Consider the following 12,629-nt stretch of genomic DNA (forward strand, 5'->3'; position numbering starts at 1 on the left):
CATCCGCGGCTCTATGACAAAGACGTCAGCCTCCCTCCGGTGACGTAAGACTCGGTCGGGGTCTGCATCGTCCGTCCACCCGAATCTAATTAACCTGCTCGTTTCGCAGGATTTATGTTCAAACTTTTGTGATAAGACCTCACCAATTTTAGATGTTACCAAAAATGACTGTCCGCTATAGAAATGCAATTTGTTTACAATAGAAATGCATGTTGTTTCAATGCATGTATTACAAAGGGCCCTTTGTCATGTTGGATTTTGTCCACAATTTAGGGAGCGCGTTATCTGCGCCTCACGGCAAAAGCCTTTGCCAATCACCTGTTATCCAATTTACTCACTGCGTGCTCGTTTGATTTCTTCAGATTTAGGAAAATGCAAAGACACTGAAGCAGAAATTAGACTTAGACAGATTGGTTGAGTTCAATCACAATTCTTGTTCAAAAAGCTCTGTTTTCAGGAAAGTACAATACAGCGCTGGGCCCTTCAAGAGCGGAAAGTTTCCATTCAGAAAAGGCAAAGTCCAAGGTTGTTAGATCAGTTTTATATTCAGTAGCACATTGTGGGCCGGGATTGATGGGCGATGAGTCTTCGGGGTGGGGCAAGTTCGAAGCAGAGTCTGCTTGCATGGGAGTGGTGCTGATTATGGGCGATTCGGTGTGGAGGTGGGGGGCTGTTGGTGTGTGTGTGTGGAGGGGGGCTGTTGTCTTCCATCCCGTCTTTCGGCCTTGGCGATCATCTTTGGCCGAGTCTTTGGGTGGCTCCTTCTGGCACTTGCTGGTTTTATCTCCATGTGTGTGGAGGGGGGCTGTTGTCTTCCATCCCGTCTTTCGGCCTTGGCGATCATCTTTGGCCGAGTCTTTGGGTGGCTCCTTCTGGCACTTGCTGGTTTTATCTCCACGTGACCTTCCTGTGAACATTCTTCTCCAATCTTAGACATACACTGTCGTACTACTTCTTTTAATTTTGTCGTTTTGTACGAAATTATGTTAGCTTTTGGCTGTGACATCATTAATTTATTGCTGTTCTTTTGATACATCATGTCTTTGCTTATTCTTAGTTTAATCATGCTTCCAACCGTATCTTTTCTTTGTTAGGCAAACTATTTCCCCTCTGTGCAGAGTGTTCAGTAGTAATCAAAAACTGGCGTCTAGCATTAGTCAAAACATGAGATACAATCAAGTACTGAACGGTCGAGACGACTGGTCGTGTCCATGATTCAGAGAAAAAACATCAGGCATGCATTCCACAGTTCCTTAAGGGTCATTAAGCTATTTAGGCAATATATCAAAAGTCATTTGTTATTTCAAAGTGCTCAGAAATATATCAGATCATAAAGTTATAAAAACCTTTCTCATCACCACTTATCAAAAATGTCTAGTTATGTCTTCTTTATGGATTTGGTGTGTAGGTATAATTGTATGCTTAAAATGTTTCTTTTATTTATTTAAGATGTGAATGTACTTGTCTGCTTATGTACTTTATTCAATGAGGTTTGAGCATATCTGTTTTTGTAGCTAGGCAGGACTTTTTGTATTTTGACCCCATTTCCTACAGTCACCAGACCTCCAGATGGCGAGTTACTTCTGCAAAAACTCAAATGATCTTTAATCAAGAAAAGGTCAGTTCTGTCAATTGAAAACAATGTCATCCATCCTGTCATAACTGATGGATGACCGCTTTATTATGCAACACAAGGCAAAGCAGACATGCAAACAAAAAAAATCTTAAAAATAACAATATTGAACCTTGCATCAATGCAAGTCTTTCTTTTTAATAAATCAATCCCTTATCTGGCTACAATTTGCATTGGAGTACATTTGGCGTGCCAAACCATGTTTCTCATTGTGATTCAAATGCTCACTTGTCAGGCCCACAGTGGGGTCAGACTGGAGTCACAACCCACACAGAGCTGGGCTAACTGTCATCTGACTCTCATCCAGGCTAAATACAGTCGACCGGGTGAGTATTGCCACATTCAGCTGAGCTAAATATTTCCTTGTCTCCTTGGTGACAAATTCATTTCTATCCTGGCCGGCCCCTCGTCACAGCATATTGTAATGTCAAGCAATAATTAGTCTCACTTGCCTGGGGTCCACAGTTGCTTGTTAAAAGCGTTATTAGTGCCTTCCTGCAATCTCATTGGTCAGTGTCACCCGAAGGTTGAACTGCTCTGGCTGCCTGGACTGTCAATAAAAATGAAGCCACCTCCCACTGTGGATAAAACTCTCCAGGCCGATGAGGCGAGGCTCCTGCCACTCACTACTCCTTCTTTTCTGCTGCCCGTCATCACCGTTGACCCCATCTGCAAATCACAATGGCCGTAAGTAAAAGTCTCATTCCACTATTGGTTAACTTTTGGCTTTAGAGCTGGTGAACATTTATCGATGGACTATTTTTTTCATTTAAATGACACATGATTGATGTGTGCAAAATATGTGCCATAATGTCATCAGTCTGCTTCAATTGCAGTACTACATGGACATTTATAAAGTGCCGTTTTCTTTAGAGAGATCTGGATGTGTTCTGTTGCCTTTTATGGTGAAAATATTCAGTGCAGTGTTCCCGTGAGCATTTGCCAGCTAATGACTGAATTCTCAGCTGCTCCTCAGTCAGCACTTAAACTTGCTGTGTTCCGCCTGTAATTGGATTTTCCTGCAAACTCACCGCTTGACCCCGCTCTACGTGTTCATTGAAAATATCAATAAATGTCATCCAAAAAGGGACTCATAAAGTGAGTTCCTTCTATAAATGTCTCCTTTTGTTGGCGGCTGACCATGTGTCTGCTGATCACGAGCTGAGGAATGTAAAGTGCCCCCCCCCCCCGCCACCCTCCACTATGTAATGAAGTACAGTAATACTGCAAAGTTGAAAATAAATGGGCATGGTGTGTTTTTGCAAAGATCGGGTTCTCTATTAATGATAAGTCAAGCCTGGTTGAGTCATCTTGAAAAATGTGCTCTGGAGCTGTAACATTATATTTAATGTTCCAATGTCTGAGCACTATAAAAAAAAAAAAAAAAGATTCCAAAGTGAACATTCTGACCTTTGTAAAAGACGAATTTGTGATACAGCTTGTATAATGGATTCCCCAACCAGACCTGAGGGCCCGGTGCCATTTTTTTTTTTTTTACGCACGCCCACTTGGACTCTTCCATGGAAAGAATGTTGCAGCCATTCTATTCCTCCAAGCCTGCTTTTCATATCTTGGCTCGGCTGGTCTTTAACCTATAATTTTTCTTTTTCCCTTAACGTGTGCTTCTAATATGTGGCAGGATTCAAGTCAATCTCCCTGCCTGACTCAGACTTTTTTTTTTTTTTTTTTAAAGTAAAGAACTTCCATGTTAGTGGTTGAGTGCTGAATATAATTGTAAACGGCAATGAGTGTGATGAACTTATTTCACTGCCACATGCACAGAAGGAAGCATTTTGTGGCCAGACTTTTTTTTTTTTAATCCCCCACACTTTTTGGGAGGAAACGGTTACATCATATACTGTATCATAACTAGTTCCTCAAAGTTTGAACTTCTGCTGACTGGGGTGGAACAGCGTGAATTTTTTTTATTAATTTTTTTATAAGTATGAGTTCATCCATTTTTTTTTCAACAATATGCTCATGTCTGTTTTTGTTCTTCAATACAGGGGATGATTGTTAAGAACATGTCCTTCAAAGTAGGGCAGACTCTGACCATTGTGGGAAAGGCTCTGCCTGACGCTTCCAAGTAAGTGACAAAATATCGTCGGGAATATTTTCAAAACTGATAATGACATTTGATTTCTAAGCTACGGCTGCCTTGCAAAAAAAATGCTGAGGTCTCCTTGTGTTGCAGCTTTGCACTCAACCTTGGCCCCAACGAGACGGACATCACCATGCATATCAACCCACGTTTCAACGCGCACGGAGACGAGAACGCTGTGGTTTGCAACTCTTACCAGGACGGCAAATGGTGCGAGGAGCACCGCGAGGGAGGGTTCCCTTTCCAGCAGGGGGAGGAGTTTAAAGTGAGTCTCATTTTTTTCCCCCCACTGAGAAACACATACATAGCACTGTACTTCATTTTCTATTGATTCTGGTTTAAAACGATGAGTCAGCAAATTCAGCCCAAAAAAGATCCTCTCCTTTTTCTCATCCTTTGTAGATCATCATTGTGTTCACGCCGGCGGAATTCCAGGTCACTCTGTCGGATGGCTCTCAAATCCATTTTCCCAATCGTATGGGCGCAGAAAAATACTCTTTCATCAGCTTCAGCGGAGATGCTCGTGTCACCAGCTTGGAGATTAAATAAATGACGCTCGCCGTAGGATACTCTCAAATTGGTGTTTGCCGCAAAGCTCATTTTACTCCTTTTTATTTGCTCACATAAACATCCTTTACTTAGAAAACACCCAGCAATTTTACTGGTTTAGTTAATACCTATTGAATAATTTATCTATTTTGCATATGCAAACACAACGGCCTTAGAGATGAATGGACATTTTAGACAATAGTATGGTAGTACATTTTATGATTGGCTGTAAAATAAAACTATTTGCATTTTGTTTTATTAAAATATACTGAAACTATTCATGTTTACCCCCCCAAACATTCCAGTTTTGTAGCAATGCGTGCTTTTAATAAGTATTAAAGCAGGCTAATATTCTCGAGACTTTTGTAATTGTGGTCATTGACTTGTTAACGTAGTAATCAAGTTTAGCCGCTAGATGGCGACAGTGTAATACAAATGTATACTACAGTGCTTACTCGAGGTTATAAAAATTTTAAATGAAAAGGGAGTTAATAGTAAACGTGGTACTGACCACTTTAAATTAGATGATGGTTTTTATTTATATTTTGTTACTTTCAATGCAAACAACTTGCCACAGAAGCTTCAACCCTCGAGTGACGTCACCGAATATGGCTTTTGGAAACAATATTAGTCGGGGAGCGCACAAATGCAAGATCACAGATTAGAACTCTGGATTTCTTTCTTCATTCCATTCAAGCCCGATTTGAAATGCTGGCCTGCGTGCGTGCGAGACATTTAATTTAATCTGATGTAACAAAAGGCAATGAGACTGCTCGAGCACTGCTCGAGCTCTGCGTGGCGACAGGTTGCTTTCAGCTAGAATAACCCCCAAAATGGATGAGATCACTTTTTTATTTGAGGACAACATAGTCCTTATTGCTGTCATGGGATTGACAAGAGGGGGCATGTGCGGTCATCATCATATGAGATTGTCCACCCTTGAGTATCTTTATTTGAACGAGTGGAAATGTCCAAACAAAGAGGAACGTCAACACAATCAAAGTGGGATGTCAAGGAAGAACCTCTCAAAACATTTACCTCACGGATATGTGTGCGTAAACGTGTGGTCTAAAAATGAACCACCTGAGTTGACATAAAAACTATATTTAGCCCCAGCATGGCTCCGGCCGGATTTGTGCACCATAGCTATCAGCCGTGCACACGTTGAGATGCGCGTGGGCCCACCATGCACGGGCTGGCTCGCTGCGGTGCTGCTGCTTCTCCATCCCCGCCTCTCCTGACTGCAGGGTGGTTACTCACTCTTGGATTAGTAGCGTAACGCGTCTGGCTCACAGTTGTTGGGCCGCTTAGTAATCTTGATAATTGCTAGTTGTCATCTTGTAATCATCAGTGCTTATAAAATCATATGTTGCAAGGCCGCTCATCTCCAGAGGTTAGATGAATTCAAAGTTCTGCCCGATTGCATGCATGATTTTTTTTTTCTTTCTTTGCACATTTTCTTCATCTTCCGCCTTCCCTCGATCTGTAGCCATGCGATTGCCGTGATGTCTCGTTCCAGCTCACTGAGTGAATGTTTAGTCAGGATCTGTCTCTGTGTTCTACTTGTGCACAATTGATAGGCGAATCATAGTGGCAGGTCGCTGTAATGCGTGTTACCTTTATATGACCAGGTTTTTTCCAAGGGGAGGGGATGAGCAGGGCGGGGGTGATATACTCACCTTACTCTCTCTCCTTTGGGACCCAGCACAGAACTCATCTCTTCCTTTATCTGCTCTGTCACCTCGCACCACCACTTTTTATCTCCTTCTCCATCTAAGCGTGTCTCTGAAGAAATGTTCCTCATAATCTGGCTCTTTTTTTTTTTTGGTTACAGCCAAAGTTTATTCACACTCGCTAGCTCCCTCAGGCAGCAGTCTACCTCTTCTTGCAATTTCACCTCGCTGTTCAATGTGTGCATGTTATGTGGGCCATCGTGAACACTCTCAATGCGAATCTGTGTTGTGCCTCCACATACATGTTTAATGTCACACCGTAAACACGCTCCTGTGTTAATATATTGCTACCTGAGGGAATTGGCTCAAATAATACATGATTAATTTTATGACCTAAATATCAAAATGCTGCTCTTGACCCCCTCACCACATTGTATGAATCCATAAAAGCCAAACAAATAACAGTGCTGTCAACTAGACTCCCCTGATACTTTTCCTGCACGTCTACCTCAACGTTTGGATCGATACAAGCCGACAGCGAAATAGAATTAGGCTCTAATGGGAAGTACAAACTTGCTTTATATTTACTAAATCCCCCTTGGGAGCTTTTCTGGCTAGGTAAAGAAGGAGCAGACTGTGAAATGAGACTATAGTCGGAGATGTGTGTGTACAATTTGCCTGTGTGTTTGTGTGTGTCTGTGTGTGTGTGTGCGTGTGTGTGTGTGTGTGTGTGTGTGTGTGTGTGTGTGTGTGTGTGTGTGTGTGTGTGTGTGTGTGTGTGTGTCGGGAATTGGGCAAATAGACTTGACAGTGAGTCAAATGGGTTTAAATTCTTCACTTGCTGCCTTGATGTCAAGTTGATGGATGTGTGTTGAGCTCGCCAGTAAAGGAAAATCAGGACTTGAGTTGTATTGAATTGAATCCTACATGCAAGTAACAATTTGTCTTTTTCTTGCCTCTGTCCATGCATATGTCACCAATTGTTATCCATCCCCCTGTGCCAGTTTAGAGCGCCACATTATTTCCATGCCTCCGCGTGGCCTGCAAGCTTGTGACGGATGTCAAACTCACTTGGACCTGACCGACCGGCTGATCCGCTCAGAGCTGAGCATGTCGATTCAACTGGGACGCTAAATGTTTCATGGGAACACACAGAGGCCAGAGTTCAACTTTCGGGTAATATCATTTTGTGTGTGTGTGTGTGTGTGTGTGTGTTCGGTTTAAGCTCTTAGGGAAAAAAACGAACAAAACAGGAAGTCTAACCTAGCAAAACAAAGAGGGAAGAGATAAAGGGAGACACCTAAGGCTAAACAAAAAAAAAAGATGTAATGGAAAGCACTGAAGGCCACCTGGTGCTGTGTAGCCGGAAGTGAGGAATTAAGAGTGAGAGAAATTCAAAGTTAACTTTAAAGACAAACAAATATTCACATATATAAACACACCTGTTCCTGCCTGGCTGTCATGAGCGTCGCTGAAAAAGCAATCAACAGAAAAGTGAAGTCCTCTCCCAAATCTAACAACAAAAATCACCAAATCCATTTTCATTTGGACCATTTGCAAATTTGCTCTTGACATTAATGCAGCCTCTTTCCAAAGAGAAGCTATTATCATAAGACCGGGAGATCTCAATAGTTAATAATAATCATGCAGCTTAATCGTCATCATTAAAATATAGACGTTACCTAAGTTTGCCTCTTCAGTATGTTATGCCAGCTAATTGCCTGACCCAGGCATTGTATTCTTCCTAAGTGCCAAGCAAGACAAAGCACACACTCAGCAAACTCCTCTTATTTTTTTTCTTCCCCCCTTTCCAGCTGTGCTCCCTAAACTTCAATTATTCACAACTTATGAATAACGCACTTCACCTCAAGCTGGCAAGCGGGGGTATTTTTGCACATGATGCAGTGAATTAGTCATAACCTCACAATGGTAAAACATAGCATTTTCATTCCTCATTCCCACCGTCTAGCAAAATTGCCACGTTTGCTGTCAATATATAGCAAGATCGAGTGACGCCATTCAATACAGTGTGCTTAAAGCCTGAGGGGGCTCTTAGCGGGAACTTACTTGGTATGTTAAGTCAGGTGGTCATGTTTAATTGATCTGAAATCCCTGCAGCCTCACTCTTTTCCATGTAACCTGTTCAATAAGGAATGATTCGTTCTAATGAACACGATGGATATTGATGGTGTGGAACACTGCAGTAAAACTTCAAGATTTGTCTGACGTCCAAAAAGCCTGACTCATTCGGTGTAGGACACGCAGTGAAAAGAGAGGACGCTTGTCGTGCATCGTGATTGAGCAGACAGCATCAGTCAAATGAGCTCCATCGTGTCAAACTTTTGGATATCAACCATTGCGCGGCAAAATAAAGAGGTCGTGCAGAGGACACGGCTGGCTATGAAAAGCCCATTCACTGGATTAGAGGACGTCTGAAGACAAAACGTGATATTCATATGGACATTAACATTAGCACGGATTTTACTTTGACAGAGAACTGATTGAATTGGGAACATAATTGGGAAAGTTAGAGCATAAAGGGCATGTCGGGGAAATGTGCTATAATAGTGGTGCATGAAAGAATTGACAAATTACACATCAAATGTATTTCAATTAGAATGTTTAAAAGATCTTCACTTATCCCCGTTTACGCGGACGCGCGCCCGCCACTGCCAGCTCCGCCGGTGTTTCCAGCCGTGCGCGTTCACGCCGCTACCGTGTCCGATCCCATGAACCAAGACATGAACCACCACCGCTCTTGCTCTTGCGTTTGCGTGCATCCAATTACGAAGCTAGCTAGCGTGAGCTGCTGGTGTTGGTAATGCTTCTAAACACGGCTCGTCAAATTTATGCAATTCGGCGTGGAGGGTTTTCCCGCTCGAGCTTAAAAGCTTGGTCGTGTTCTCCTTAAAAACAATCCAAAAGACAGGAGTAAACCCAAATGTATTTGTCATTCAACACTCCTAAAGGTGGACTTTAAGTCATGTGCGCTCTTTTAATCCATCAGGTGCACCGCATGCCCCCCACCCCCCTCGTGCGCGCACCCCTCCCTCTCTTTCTCTCGCGCTCACGCACGCACGCGCACGCACTCAGATGTCTTCAGTGAGAAGAGGTGATGCTGTGGCGCGCTGCAGAAGACAAACTACAAACAAATGCGTGGAAACTATTTTGTCCGTCTTTCCCTTTTCCACGAGGATGAGGATATAACATGCGATGAAGTGTAGTCCTAACGGATTTGCTTTCTTTTTTTTCCCATTTTCTTCTTTGCAGCAACTTGCAATTTTGTGAGGAAACGCCTCTCGGAGAAATCGCAACCTGGCTCCTAAATTGATACTTTCCCACACGTTTGTCGATTAGAAGAGTTTTTTCCCCTCCAACTACACGCCAGGTCGAATTTCCTTTCCCTTTTTTGCAGCGTGCTCGATCAACGTGACTGAGGGTGGAAAATAAAAGTGCCCCCCCCCCCCCCCCCCTCCAAGAAATTTTCCGCGCATGGACCTTGAAGTAAAACTCCCAATATTGATTAACTTTTGACATTGTCTTCCTCAGAATGGTAGTGTAAAAGCCGCCACCCCTGCATCCAACCTGGTCAGGTGGAAGACATTATTCGGCATGTGAGTCCAAAAAAGGAGGACCGGTGCGCACCAGACGGAGCCACAGAGGGCTGCAACGCGCAATAAGAAAAAAAGAAAACAACTCAACATTCTCTACAGCCGAGCTTTGGAGCCTTTACACGGCAGCATTTCAGCGACATTCTTGGAGAAAAAAAAATGACTTTACACGGACTGATCATGGCCAGAGGATACTGATTCTTGATGGTGTGCACCGAGCTGGAAACCCGAGGCTGGATTGTTCAGTAATTCCTGGACATCCTCTTCGCTTTTAATGACAGTCAAGGTAAGTTTGCCTCATTTCCCATGTTGACTATTATCATATATGTTAACGAGGAACATCTGGGTGGAAATGCATTGAAGATAGGGGAGGTGTGGCTCGTGCATGACAACAACTACTGATATTATTTTGTGTGTGTTAGAAAGGTTCTCGGGCTCCCGAACAGTGTGTGTGTAAAAGAAATATACAATTCGCCGCGTTATTATACAAAAAACTGAACTGCGCGCGTATAGCGCTGTCCGTGGTCCTGAACGAGCTTTTGTCGCTATCACCTTGGTGGTGCGCACAAGTTGTTGTTTTTTTTAAACTTGTCTTGTTGGATAAATGTAATGGTGAATTATTTTACATTGGCAACGAGTTAATAAAACGTATTTATTGTAAAGAGAATACACATGAGACAAAAAAGGCAGACTACTGTTAGCTCCACTTGGATTGGTTTCACCACCATTCCCACGCTCTCTTGTGTCCACTTTACCTTTTTGTGGAGAGTGCAATATTCAGCTTTGTCCACTTCATGACTAAACCAAAAGCCATGATATAATCGATCAAAAAGACACTGTAGGGTTTTTTTTTTTCTTCTCAAGCTATGAAGGTGCTAAAATACTGATCTTCTCAGTTCAGTGCAATTAATGTATTAAATGACATTCGATTGTGTAGGTGTACCTAATATTGTGGCGGGGAGTGAATGAGCTGCTGTAGCAAGCAGATAAAACCACTGTCGGGTTAATGTGACGTATATAATACACTCTGACTGTTGCACCATGCCAGTGGGTTCATTCGTCTGCATAAGGCTGCCATCATTCCAGTCTCCAAGTAATATGATTGGATTGCACACATAAACAAACAGAGTGCTGAAGAGAGACAGGCTTCCACTCCGCCACCCCTCCCCAGGATGAATTTTATGCTTCATGCTGCGGAATTACTGCAAGTCCCGAGCTCCCTCCTTATAATAATCATATGCCCTGGGGTGCCGTAGCCAGGCAAGGGGCAATTATTTCCAATGAACTTTGACCCCTAGGGACAAGACATCAATGAGCCTGATCATACATATTTGCTCCCTTTGTCTTTCTGTCACCTTTTTGCTAAGGCGCGTCACCTCGGGGGAGCCGAACATCATCTCGTGCTTCATCTTGATGGACGTTTTTATTCAAAGCAATGATATGTTAGATAACGAGTCATCCCGCCTTGCTAGCTTGTTGATGATCGTTTTGACAACGCAGCTGAAGATGCGGCATGCAGATGCGCCTAATAAGAAGTAATCAACACGTGCGGGAACATTTGTTATATCACAATACCAACAAGCAAGTTGGCAAATGAAAAAAGAAAATAGGCGCATCAGTTCCATAAACACTGATGATAACACACACAAACATGCAGCCTACTTTATAGCAGCAATTTTCCACTGGTGGGTCAGGGCACAAAAATGAGTCGTGGACAGTTAGCAAAAAAAAATAAAATCATGTATTTGGATTCAGATTTTTTTTTTTTTTTTAGAACAGTAGTGAGGTGTACCAAGTTCCCAAATGGAACATACAATACCGGGTAGGCGTCAGGAAACGGTTCTCACTCGTGCAGCCACTCTGAAAATAAACACGGTGCAGCTCAGCTCAGCTTTTGACATGCTAACGTCATAGCTAGCAAGATGCTTTTGGTGGTCTGTTTGCAACTGTTTAAATTTTTCACAAACTCGAAGTGTTGTATACATTTTCCCAGAAACAGACGTCACGTCTAGGCTGTTTCGCCACAGGGTGGGGCGGAAGGTCAGCAGTGGCTCTCAACAACCTGACAGGAACAGGAGATGGTGCCAATAGGGAGAAGTGAGACATAAACCAAAAAAAAAAGAGAGAGATACTCCCGCCGAGATAAGAAGAACCGCATAATGACCAGAGGAAAGACGGACACGAGAGACTGGGAGTCGAAAAGAAATGGGGGGGGGGGGGGGGCAGGGTCGAGTGCATCAGAGCGACACGTGGGTGAGGATGAGAGAGGGATCAAGTGAGAAGTCAGGGGAGACGGAGGCTAAGCATGCACTTGGAGGGGATGAAAACAAAAAAAAGAAAGAAGGAGAAGAAAAGGAGCGTCAGGCGGATGCCAGTGGAGGCTGTTGCCATTATCCAGTGGGCTGAAACAATGGCTGGACAATTGTGTGCTGAGGGCAGACACATACTGCGCCTGGAGGGCTTCCCACAAAGGCCACACAAGGAAAAAGAGAGAGAGAAGCAGAGCGTCCATTTGCCGCCACTGTCCATATTTCACAGTGTCCAACAAAAAACATGGAAATGTGGCAGCTGAAGGCAGCAAGACACGAGTCGAAAAGAAACACTATAGAAAAAAAAAAATATAAGAATTGGTTCAATGTACAACATCTAGTTTCACACTAATTGGCCGACAAAATCTAATGATCTCCGAGCGCCCCTCATCTTAATAAAGATTTATAGGGGGACAATTTTATTGTGCAGTGAAGTCCCAAATTATTCTCAGTATGGCTTTTTAAAGTGCCTGTAAAATATCATCCAGTTTTGTTAGCTACATTAAAATGATTCAAATGAGTCGCAAGTATGAAAAAAATAAAGCTTCAAAATTGTCACGCTGGTTGTCATGTCAGTCTTAGAAAGAAAACTCACGCTCACTCACGGCCAACAACGAGGCGCTCTAACGCAGCCACACCAGCAGCAGCAGCAGATGTTTTCTCAGATGATCTTTTTTTTTATTTTTTTTATTTTTATTTTTTACCCATCCTGCAAACGTGAGTCACGTACGGCTCCCGGCGGCGGAGCGAGCT

The 12,629-nt window shown here is 43.1% G+C and overlaps 1 protein-coding gene across 1 annotated transcript; it reads left to right on the forward strand.

Annotated features, from left to right (window-relative positions):
* The first annotated feature begins 1,573 nt into the window (after positions 1 to 1,573).
* lgals2a (lectin, galactoside-binding, soluble, 2a) lies at positions 1,574 to 4,641 on the forward strand. The gene is made up of 6 exons (XM_088357680.1): positions 1,574 to 1,618; positions 1,869 to 1,959; positions 2,160 to 2,320; positions 3,640 to 3,719; positions 3,828 to 3,999; positions 4,137 to 4,641. Exons 3-6 carry the CDS (start codon positions 2,315 to 2,317, stop codon positions 4,281 to 4,283), a joined length of 405 nt encoding a protein of 134 aa, XP_088213806.1. The 5' UTR covers positions 1,574 to 1,618; positions 1,869 to 1,959; positions 2,160 to 2,314; the 3' UTR covers positions 4,284 to 4,641.
* Positions 4,642 to 12,629: the final 7,988 nt, after the last annotated feature.

The sequence above is a fragment of the Syngnathus floridae genome, chromosome 17 (genome assembly GCF_059516105.1).
Source record: "Syngnathus floridae isolate MCC-2025c chromosome 17, RoL_Sflo_1.0, whole genome shotgun sequence".
Taxonomy (NCBI): domain Eukaryota; kingdom Metazoa; phylum Chordata; class Actinopteri; order Syngnathiformes; family Syngnathidae; genus Syngnathus; species Syngnathus floridae.